Source organism: Branchiostoma floridae, chromosome 10 (assembly GCF_000003815.2).
Source record: "Branchiostoma floridae strain S238N-H82 chromosome 10, Bfl_VNyyK, whole genome shotgun sequence".
Taxonomy (NCBI): Eukaryota; Metazoa; Chordata; class Leptocardii; order Amphioxiformes; family Branchiostomatidae; genus Branchiostoma; species Branchiostoma floridae.
In genome coordinates, this window is record NC_049988.1 from 17,541,719 (window position 1) to 17,553,468 (window position 11,750).

Genomic DNA, 11,750 nt, shown 5'->3' on the forward strand with positions numbered 1-11,750 from the left:
AACATCCTACTCCAGCAACAGAGTTGATATACGGGGCATTACACACACAATTGACAGGGATCCTGTTTATTCACGTGCTCTTGAATTGAAAAGAAAACCTACTCCAGCAACAGAGTTGATATACGGGGCATCAACAGCTAGCCTCGCTCCCCAGGCGTGGGACCAGTGTTTACTAATGACACTACTGAGAAAGGTTGTCCTGTCCTTGGTGCTGAATGAATTTTATGCAATCAACATTTGTGCTGGCGTCGTACAGATTGGCACAAAACGTTCAACAAACAGGAATTTCTCAACCAGTTTCGCCATTACCGGCTGTTTTGCAAACTGACTGTCAACTTTTACCAAATTTAAAGCACTTAGTTGAATTTATTCTTTACAAATTTAACGTGGTTAATCAGTTACACATCCAAAATACAAAATTCTCTAACACAAAAAATGATTCACCCTAAACCATTTTAGTTGACATTGTATTCACACTTGAAACTATTCAATAGAATCTAGGCTTAAAGCCTCTTTTTTCGCACACTCGCATCAGTTCTGAGGTTCTCAGAGGATGTCGTTCATATAATCTAGCCAACACAGCCTAACTAACATATTATCAAATTTTTATGCCCATCCCTCGAAGAAACTTTTGTCGACGTCCCAGACACATAAAGTTATCCATCCTACTCAGATCGAGGAAATGAAGCATGAATGATATTTGCTGGCGCCAAGCAGATGACGCAATAATTCTCCACATCATTGGTCCAGTGCTCATCGACTGCAAAGCCGCTCTTCTCCGCTAGGCGGCGCAGCTGTCGCAGGTTCCACTTGCAGCTGGTGTTCGGCCCCTCGTAGAAATAAATCTTTTCTCCGTCTTCGAAGTCAATGTCGAGGCCGATTTTTTCTGGAACAGAGGGACCATTTTGCTCCAGAGAATGAGAATCCAAACATTCTACATTTGTGATACCTATCTCCTGTGTCGTGAAGCAAACTGTTATTTAGTGTTCTTTGTAAGGCAGACAGATACACGGACAGGTCTAAACAATACTGTTTCTAGAATCAGATTCTAGATTTGATAATTGTAAAGCTTTGAGGATGAGTCATAATTAAACTAGTAAATATCTAGTAAGTACAAAGCAACGTTTTGTGACCGCCTGTTGTTCTTAGGAACAAGGCTGTCCTCATGTACAAATACTTACCAAAGCGCACCCGCTGTTTTTCGGAACTGGTCAGAGATTTCACCACGTAGCTCGGAGTGTCTCCGCTCGGAGGGTTCTCCACAAATTCGCACCTGTACTCAAACTTCTCAGCGTCCATATTTCCGTTAAAATCCTGTGATAAGAAGAAGCATCGGAAAGTGTAAAATATCAAAAATTCCATCCGTAGAATTAGCCACCAAATACAAGACAAAGTGGCATGAGTAGTTTAGTGGCCCTCCCTCTTGACCAAGACCAAGAGGACGTCAGTTCAAATCCCGCTGTTATATCTCACCGAAATACATGCTACTGGAAAGGATGGACACCATGATCACTGTTACCTTATTGAAGCGTGAGATGAGGTTGTCCCGCCATATCGGTGCCCACTGTTCCCCGTACGCCTGAGACAAGGCCTCTCGGTCAGTGTTCATGTCCATTCCGAGGACCAACCTGTCCCGCTCTACAGTAAAGGGGAAGAAAATTGCCTCAGTTGTCGGAAGCTTCAACCCAACGTTGGAAACGTGGAAACATGGAAACTTTATTCAGTCCATTAGCCACCTACATCAAGTTAAGTGCAATGTCAGCTACTTTGAATACCTGGAGGTGGGCCCGAGGAAATCTTTATTTGTTTGGAAAAGAAGATGAGGTAGAAGCAGAGCACAAAAAAAACATGTTTCACATCGGATTCCGTGAATGAAGGAAACATGATAAAATGTGTTTGGTCTTGCACTATCTTTAACGTGGATTATCTACACATAGAATACAACACGGTGTATTCCGTATCACCCGAGGTACCAGCCCGACCGCGGGAAGGACCGCCCAACGGCCGAAAGCCGGAGGGTGATCCGACCCGCGAAAGGGCTGGGACCGTCAAAAACGCTCTTGACGTGGTTACATACCATTTAGCTGAGCCCGGATGTCCTGTAGCATCTGCACCTGATCATGGATGGAGACGTTACTGAAGCTGCTGCCCAGGAACAGCAGTAACTTGGGCTCCTTCCTGGCGGCGACATGCCGCACCCCGTCCATGTACAACCCGCCGTACGGCTCCACAGTCAGGCCCGGGTAGTCTGTCTCCAGCTGCCGCCCGCACGTCAAGATAAACTCTGCGTAAACAACACAATGCAAACAATCTACCATGCACACGTCGATGAAGATTAGACATCCAGGGAATAAGATATGCCAAAAAGCAGTCACTCAATCAACTGAATATGATTTTGGAAACGGTCAAACATTTCAGATAGCACCTACTATTTTTCGTCTGGTTGTCGTATAAACAAGATAGCTATCTAAAAATTACCGAAAAGTCATGCCAATACCATGTGCAGAACACGAGATATGGAAACAAGAAATTCCACAGAAAGGCGGTAGGGGGTTCATAATCGAACTTGACATTTATTTTGCGGAAACCTACCAATATACCACATACCCTAAAGCTCAATTCACAGCTTCTTGGGTTTTGCTTTTGTGTGTACATCTGTGTTGGTAATATGATTGCAAAGTTGAGCTTTGTTCCAACACAATGAAAAACATTCACCATGGATTTTCGGTCCTCAAACTCTACAACTATACACATGGATGTATACACTAACTAACGGCACCGAAACTACGTTCTTGGTGGATGTGAAGATGGCCATGCACTGTCAGTGCTCTGCGACTGAAGAAGTGGACACATTACATGCTTAAAACTATTACCCTTCGCCATGTCCACTGGTACAAACGTGAGGCGCCCGTGCCGCTTCAGCATAGCCTCGATAACCAGGCGGGTTTTGGAGGACCCCCCGCTGCCGAGATCCACAAGAACGGCCGGGGACGAGACTTTCCCGGCAATGTCGTCTGCGTAGGTCTGAAGTATGCTGTACTCGTGCCGCCAGAGTTTGTAGGTCTCCGATTTCTGTATCAGTCTGAAGAAATGAAATGAACTTGACAATCGTACAAGGGGCAATGCATGGCAAGTAATAATGTAAAAAGCGATGAAACTAGGAGTGTGACGTTTCATGTTTCATGCGAATGCGCGCGCGCGCGCGTGTTTTGTATTGTGTTGGTGTCTGCGTGTGTGTCTTTCTTTGTCTCTCTCTCTCTGTGTATGTGTGTGTGTGTGTCTCTCTCTGTCTCTCGTGTTTGTGTATATACGTATGTGGGTATGTTCGTATTTCTCTGTGTGTGTGTCTGTGTATATTTGTTTGTGTGTGTGTATGTGTGTGTGTATCAGTGTATATGTATGTCAGTGTATGTGTATGTCAGTTTGTGTGTCTGTGTAAGTTGAGTGTGTGCGTGTGTGTATATCTGTTGATGTGTAGGTGTAACCCATACTCACTGCTCACACAGCTCCGACCCGCGTGTATCGTACACGTACCACTGCGGCACATATCTGCGCGGTGACGTCAGACTCGTCACTACCGACATCAGCTCATCGGGTACGTCATCATGTCTCATGACGTCATCACTCACGACGTCATCACCCACGTCAATGGCATGGTCATTCATCATAGTTGTTTTTGGCAGGTGCTTGTCTTGGTCCTACAGTTTTCCTGTGCAATATGTGATTAGACCTGATTTAATTAATCGTGTACTTCGCTAAATAGAACTTGATAAACATAGATTATCATCTATTTTTGTACTTCGTTCTATAAAACACATTCAAGCGTATAGCACGAAAACTATGTTATAGTTATGAAGTTATCAAATATTGATTTCGGACCTTACAGAATTTCTAAGCATACATTTTCGTGAGCATATTGTTAAAACTTCGTCTAGAATTGCGCCCAAAATCACAGTCAATTCATCTTACTGGAAACCTCAACACCAGAGTTGAATGTAGACTACACATCGCTAAGTCCTTACCTGAGAGTTTACTTGTAGTGCCTTCCTGTTCGGAACACAGAGGCCAAGAGAGACTGTATGATACTATGATGTATTCATTTAGAGTTACATCAGCTGTATATTCAGCGGTTACTATTTGGTTACAGGGGACCAAGTTTGAACTATAAATACACTACATAAAGCTAAGGGCACAACCCGCCGTACGTGCAAGTGTGTGGCGTGTACGTGCTAAAACGTGGGCAATGTTTTGGGAAGCGTAAGTGGTAAGTACCGCCTCAAGTGCATTTCTTTTTGAAAACCTGAGATGTCAGTACATTATAAACTTTTCAGGCTAATAGTTCAAAACAGGAAGAAGATATATCAAGCAAGGGCCATTTAGCGATAGAATGCGTCCTACCATGCGGGGTGTCACCATAAAGGGGATCTTAAGGTTTAGTCATTGTGTTTATATCAATTTTTTTTATGAAACAGAAATAAAAACATGTTGGAAAAGTATCATAATCTACAACGTTTTCATCACTAAGGTGTCAAATCGAAGATTGCTAGCGGTGGAGCCCCCAAATCTTACTCTCCAAGCACAGGTTAGGCTCCTCCTGTTTTCTGGCGTTTTTAAGGCGTTTTTACCATGCTTTCTATTTTGAACTGTATTCTTGATGTCTTGCTTAACGAGACACAAAACAGTACAAAATAGGAAGCCCGATAAATATGCCTAAAACGTTTTAAAACAGCCGCAGCCTCACCTCTACTTGGAGAGTAAGATTTTGGGGCTCCACCGCTAGCATGGGACGGTGGCGCCAGCGCTAGCAATCTTCCCTTTGATCCGAACCTCTGCTTGCAGAGTACAACAATTTAGGGTCAGCAAGTTTTGGCTGGGTGGGTTGGGCTGGGTAACCGGACACACAGCTTTTTTCCTAGGCTCTACATTTGAATGCCTTCGGGCTATAGTAATTCATAATTAAAGTATGCCCAACATATCGGCGTTCAATAACCATGGAGCGTTGACTTTCATGGCCGTGGAATCCATTGACTACACTTAGAGGCAAACTTCATTTACCAGAAATTTGGGGGAATGTGAATATTAAATTGGGAATACTAAACAGCAAGGTGGCCTGAGTACCTAACACCTGGCCTTTGCCCTTTGGTGCCCCACTTGTTCTCTGTCTTTTCGTCTGTGACATGCATTCCACCTGGACTGTTGACTGTAGCATTTCGATTTGTCTGCTGACCCATTTGGCCTGTCATTCAAAATGTATATCTATATATTGCCGCCTTACCAAGGGTTGGTGGGGCGACTGGGATCAAACTTTCAGACATAGAGAGCTGAGAGTCACTCATTATACTGGGGAGATGCATAACTCAGAAACAGATAGTGAAGATATAGTAAATACATGTACCTGTAGTTGAAGAGTTGCGCTCAGGCTTCTCTGACTAGTGAGGTAGCAATCTTTCCAGCGCCGAGGAACGATCAGGTGATCTGTTATGCGTAACCAGGTAAGGCTTAGGCCACATTTCCAAAAAGGGGCCCGGTCGGGCAGCTTTCGGGAATGAAAAGACTGATATGAAAGATATCAAAATACACAAAATGTCAAAATAAGATTCGTGGGCATGATTTGTTATATACATTTTAATTTTTCGTTTCTTAAAACATCCCGGCCGGGCCCCGGTTTGGAAATGTGACCTAAGCCTTTCCTGGTTACGCATAACAGATCACCTGATCGTTCCTCGGCGCTGGAGTTGTCTAAGAGTTGTCTGTGTAACCTCAGGGCAGTTATCACCTGGTTATAGGGACGTCGACGGAGTTTGATTGTAAAGGTCCGTGGACTGACCCGGTGACCACAATGCGACAATCGCCCCAGGTGCGGCCATCGGATGAACCACTCACACTGGGGAGGACCCAGAAACAAAAGCGGAATGTCCAAGCAGATGTAGGGTATCGTTTGCTGTTATCAGTCAATTTTTTTTTTTTTCATTCCCTTTATTGATTCAGCATAACAAACATACACATAGTGGTAGCCTGAATGGCGTTGGAATTTACAACAGACACATAAGCTACTCGGTCCGCAAATGGTACACAGCAGTACCCGTCATTACACGCTAAGTGTCTATAGTCTTGTTACACAGATTACAGATTGATGGCTGTATGCAAGAAAGAGTTCTGAAGTCTTTTAGTTCTGGCTAAGGGGATGGACATAGTGTTTTTGTTTCGCAGTGAGCGTCCCGTAGCAGTTGTTCTGGAAGGTGGGACCAGGTCATGCGGTGGATGGTCGCATCGTGTTCGTCTGTTCAGTCGGTCTCACTTTTCCTCCCAAGTATGATGTCAACGTGATAAAATCCTTGGGCTGCCGTAATACACACAGTGTCCTGGACACTCCTTTTAGCTGGGCAAAGTTAATATCCTGGGCTCAAAACCAGAGCTCTTTGCAAGGGGAGTTGAGAGGGCCGTGTACATTCAAGCTCGGCATCCAACGTCGAAAAGAGACGGGGGGCGACACAGGTTATCTGGTACCTACAACCCGTTGCTGCAGTCACGTGCCTTCTACGTCATGTCCCGGAAGTAGACGGCTCCATTGCGTGAACAGGGCTGACAGAGTCATCCGAAATTTTGGTAAGTCCAAGCCATTTTCCCAGTGTTGGTCGGACAAAGTTAAATTTTCCTCGATGTCGTTAACAAACACAGATGAAATTGAAACTGATTTTTTACAGAACTATTGTCAGTCTCTTTTGGCGGCGCATTCGCGGTTAGCTCGTGCTAAGTTTCGGTGCCTATTACTAGTACTAGCTCCAAACGATCGTGGTACGTTGACGACACGGTCTCGGCAAGGTGGGGGCACGCTGACCCCATTTTGCCACCTGCGTTTTTAACCTAAGAATTGAAACATCGCCTCAGTTGCAACCGGCGCATCGACGTTTGATCGCGCCTGTTTATAAAACCGGTTCATATGTTCACGGTGTCATATGTCAACGTACCGCCACGGTACCGCAGTCCAGTTCGATACCCTCTTTAGGAATAGGCGGAAATTAGCATGTCCCTGAGCCCCATCTAAAGTATAATTAATAAAAGAGAAGATTTTCTGATGATCGGCCGAAGGTTAGTTACTTATGTTTGTTATTTATTGATTTCACTGATCATACATCTTTTGTATTATTATAACATATGTGTTAGTTCATTTCTTTGTTATTTATGATTTCATTGATCATACATCTTGTGTAAGCATAGAGGAGGAGGGCACGGCATAAACTGATAAGGTTTTCCTTTCCTCCTGCACCTGTTTTATGTTTTATTCTTTTCTGTATTTATTATCATTTTGTTGGGCAAATAAATCAACAAACAAACAAACAACAAGGTCGTACACAGCATGACGCCGGTTTAGAGCGCTTGTACGGCCTCGTGGAGACTCGCATTTGCGTGGCTATATGAATAATTCAAGAATGCAACGAAACATCTTCCTTGTATTTTATGGCCTGTTAAAAACCCAGAGACTGTTACATTTTACAGCAGGTGTCTAGCACATCTTACAAAATGTAGCTTGTCCACACACTACGACACAAAAATATATTTTTGCCAAACCTCTTTTTTAATATTCTAAAAGGTTTCACATCCAAACCATAAAATATCACATTAAAAACTCGCACGCTCCACCCGTATGATTTGCACTAGGATGGAGACATTGTTGTTTAATCACACAGAAAGATCGGGTGACATGTTACCACGTCGTGTCAAAGGATGAAAGCCTCTAACGTTAGCAGGTGCGTAGAGCAACAGGTAACATCACGCATGCGCACAATACTCGTAAGCACGTCATTGTGAACAATGGCAGACTCAGAGATAAGTATGGGGTAAGCGTAAGCGGGGAAAATGTTTACGGGGGGGTTTATTTCACTGCAGGGAGAAAATATCGTACTCTAAAATCCGCGAAAATGTAATAGGCGAAACGATATGTAGTTGCCATCTTGACCTAGTGTGTCTGTATCTATATGTGTCTCAACCCCTGCTGAAAATTTATTGTATATTTCTTATATTGTCATCCTAATAAGAAGTAGAAGGATAGTTTGGATACATATAATGAGGCTATTTGTGTAGCATCACGCACAATAACCATAGCATTATGGACAACGGCACACTTAGAGATAAATATGGGGTAAGTGTAAGAGGGCCGGTTTTTAACGGGGATTTTAATCTCGCGGTAGGGAGAAAATATCGTACTCTAAAATCCGCGAAAATGTAGTAGGCGAAACGATATGTAGTTGCCATCTTGACCTAATGTGTCTGTATCTGTATCTATATGTGTCTCAACCCCTGCTGAATTTATTTTATACCCCCTTTCCACCAGGACGGCGCTCTCGCCGCGCTCTCTCTGCGACCTCAAATTTTACAGATCGCTCAACGAATTGTATAGAAAAGAAACGAACGTTTTACACTTTGTGTGTTTTGTTGTTCTTTCAATCACACTTTTACATTCTGTATGATATACAAAGTAAGAAATGAAAAGTTACATTTATCTTATTTAGGTCGCAGTGAGAGCGCAGCGCGATCGCCGTCTGGTGGAAAGCGGGCCTTTAGATTTCTTATGTTGTCATCGGCCGGGATAAGAAGGTGAAGGGTGTTCGGACACGTCATAATACCCCTGTCACATGATCCACGGTCTTCGGACGTATCGATGGAAGATCGGCCATATTTAAGATATCGACAGAGGTTTGCGCGTATTTTTTTTTTACCTGAAAACCGTCCCTGTCATAAGCCATACTTTGTACCTGGCACAATTATTGTGCAATAAAGTTATTGTTATAAGCGAGGCTCGGGCGATTGCCGCAGAATCGTCGTCCGATCGATTTTCGCCAAATGTGACAAGGGTATAAGGAAACCAACACATACTCCGGTTCATGAAGTCTACAACCAAGAGTTTGAAAGCCCAAGACGACAGGGAAGACCTCCTAAACGTTGGAAAGACCAAAGTCTAAAAGCAGCTGAAGCTAGCTATAGGGTACGGAGAGGAGCAATGGGCCAGTCCCGTAGTGTGTGTGCGCGTAGGCTTATCTGTTTCAGCCATCTTTTCCAAAATGTGATTAATGGTGCCGAGTTGTTCTACACTTGGTTGGTTTTGGGCGGGGCGCGCATTATTTGCGGATATTTTGAGCGAGACATTTTTAGTAACGCTATGGCAGCATCACACCGTGGACGACTTCCGACCCACTTTTATGGTCGTCAATAGGTTACCGACTTCCACGATCGCCAGAAAATTTAGCTTCTTTTTTTAAACTGAACATCTACTTTATCATATTGGACGAGGCTCGGTGATACTCGATTATGATTGTTGATATCGGCCATCCAAAGAATCGCATAGTGGTCGAGAGGAGACCGTCCATAATTTGGCTGAAAAATGGCCTTTTGAGTTCTTAGACTCGTCAGGCGAATAATTTACCTGTTGTGTTACGGTCGGACAACAAACCCGGTGCGTGGGCAACTCAGCGTTAGGAAGACTCACGAACAAGGCGAAGATGGACAAGCTGTTGCTGTTCACAGGTAAGAATATATCTGATAGACGTGCTCTTTATGAAAAAACGGTCTCTGGCGTCGTGCAACGTTACATGTACATTTACATCGGGAGACATTGAGCCGGTAGTGCTGAAAGCCACGTTAAGGGGGGTGGGGGTGTTGGTGGCTAACAGGATCTCAGTGGAATATACATTGCTACTGAAGCTGCAAGGGATATTGCTGCCCTATTCGTCAGTAGGGGTCAATTAATAGAGACAAAAATATTTTCTATATATAAAGGCTGGTCTATGGTTGTCATACTGTGTCCACGGTTACAATTTATGTATATATTTCTTATAAAATTTTACATGGATCTATAAAACTGCAGCTATCCTGTGGATGACGGCGGTGTCCCTTCCGCGAGTGGAGTCGTCCCTGTGTCGTGGTGATGTCCCCGCCCCGTCGTGCTCATGTCGGGACGGAGTCGCAGCAGCAAACGCGCGGTGCACCGTCTGCTCCTGTACAGCGGACGGACAACCAAGGGATTGCCGGGGTGACCAATTCTTTTTATTCTTTTTATCGACATGAATGGATGGATGGATGGATGGATGAATGAATGAATGAATGGATGAATGGATGGATGAATGAATGATTGTTTATTTGAGTGCCTTGCGCTTTACATGCCCAGCCCATGTGGGCCTTTAGACAGAGACATTAAATCATGTACAGATAACTAGACTTTGTTAAAAGTCTACTATCTAAACTCTGCTGCTGGACGTCTGAAAGCGACTTTTCCAGTTCTACTATTCTACCTTCCTTCTCCTGAACTTGAACCTCATAGTTTTCTGACTTGGACTTGAGTTCTTCCTCAAGAGAAGACACAAATAATTTCAATTTATTATTTGTTAACTATCATTTTGCTGCAACCTGTACGTAAACCAGCGGATATAAATGTGTAATAAAGTTTATCATTCGTTAATGAAGATAAAAACTGTTCCTAACCCAGGTCCTGTCGTGGACGCCCCCTGTGAGACCGTGCACGCCCCCGGCTGTAGTCTCACCACAGCGGCAGGGTATGCACCACCCGGGGGCCAGCCGTGCTACGTCACAGTAGATATTCTAGAGGGGATCCACAGGTACGGGCATTAGCATAAGCCATGTCAAAGTTCCGAGTGAGCATGTGCAGTCGTGGTGCATTGTGGTCTAAGATTGACAAGGTCAAAATAAGACATCCATACCAGAATTTGACATTCACAAAGGTTCCGAAATTATTTAGCATAAGCTATGTCAAAGGTCCCAGTGCGCATGTGCAGTCGTGATGCATTGTGGTCTAAGACTGACACCCCGAATTCTGTTCTAAGGTTAAGACACCCATCTTTTTTTTGGATAGCACTTACATCGTATAATGGCTATATGAAAAAAGATATCAATCTTTCTACTGAACACTACAATGTTTATTCAAACGTTTCAGACAACATCCACTGTCTTTCTTCAGTGATATGACGATAAAAGTATACTTTTATTTTATAACGTTACTTTTATTTTCCTTTCACTGAGGAAAGACATTAGATGCTGTCTGAAACGTTTGAATAAACATTGTAGTGTCCAGTAAATGGACTATTATTATTCTACTATTGAATTCCTGGATGAGTAATCTGTACAAACGTATAACAAATATATGATTTTATTGTTCGAATGTATCTGCTTTTTTTTTCTTTAGCATGGACAATCCTCTGCGGGAACATCGGTGCGGAAACATCATCATGAACGCCTTGGTGTCGTTCCAGTGTGATCACGCCTACAAGGTATCAGACTTTCAACATCTTACGTATTTTTTTTTTTTTATTTGAGATTTTCATTACCTATTTCCCGCACAGCGGTTTATGTGGTCAAGTGGTTACTAACGTTATAGGCAGGATTCTTAATACCTATATATATTCTTTCATGAAGGTATCGGTGCGGTGGACTGTGAGGCAAAGCGACACGCCGGTGTTGAGTCTTGAGGCCCTGCCGGATGACGTCATCGCCGACAAGTTGAGACTCTCCCTGCAGCCGAAGACCTTACCTCTCGGTCTCTTCATGGTGCAGGTGGGGAAGGGGTGAATTTTACTCTTCAAGCAGAATTTATGCTCCGGCTCTTTTTTTAAACGTTTTTTTAATGCGTTTTTATCGGGCTTTACTCGCCTAACTAGTCATAGAGATAGTATCAAAGCTGGCCAAGGAGTGCCCGTTTGACTCTCTTTGGCCGGCTATACTTCTTGGCCAGCTTTGATACT

The 11,750-nt window shown here is 43.7% G+C and overlaps 1 protein-coding gene across 1 annotated transcript; it reads right to left on the bottom strand.

Moving 5' to 3' along the window:
• Nucleotides 1-18: 18 nt before the first annotated feature.
• Nucleotides 19-4,326, bottom strand: LOC118423734 (histidine N-alpha-methyltransferase-like). Its single transcript, XM_035831935.1, has 7 exons — nt 4,023-4,326; nt 3,496-3,709; nt 2,874-3,082; nt 2,078-2,284; nt 1,520-1,638; nt 1,182-1,314; nt 19-886 (listed from the first exon to the last, which is right to left on the bottom strand). Exons 2-7 carry the CDS (start codon nt 3,666-3,668, stop codon nt 666-668), a joined length of 1,062 nt encoding a protein of 353 aa, XP_035687828.1. The 5' UTR covers nt 3,669-3,709; nt 4,023-4,326; the 3' UTR covers nt 19-665.
• Between the last annotated feature and the right edge of the window lie 7,424 nt (nt 4,327-11,750).

What these genes read in the sequence shown, in the direction of transcription:
- LOC118423734 (XM_035831935.1), bottom strand. Translation starts at nt 3,668, where the DNA reads ATGATGAATGACCATGCCATTGACGTGGGTGATGACGTCGTGAGTGAT. An exon ending in CATCCGGGCTCAGCTAAATG is followed by an intron (nt 1,639 to 2,077) that starts GTATGTAACCAC and finishes CCTTTACTGTAG; the next exon opens with AGCGGGACAGGTTGGTCCTC. An exon ending in AAAACAGCGGGTGCGCTTTG is followed by an intron (nt 887 to 1,181) that starts GTAAGTATTTGT and finishes CCTCTGTTCCAG; the next exon opens with AAAAAATCGGCCTCGACATT.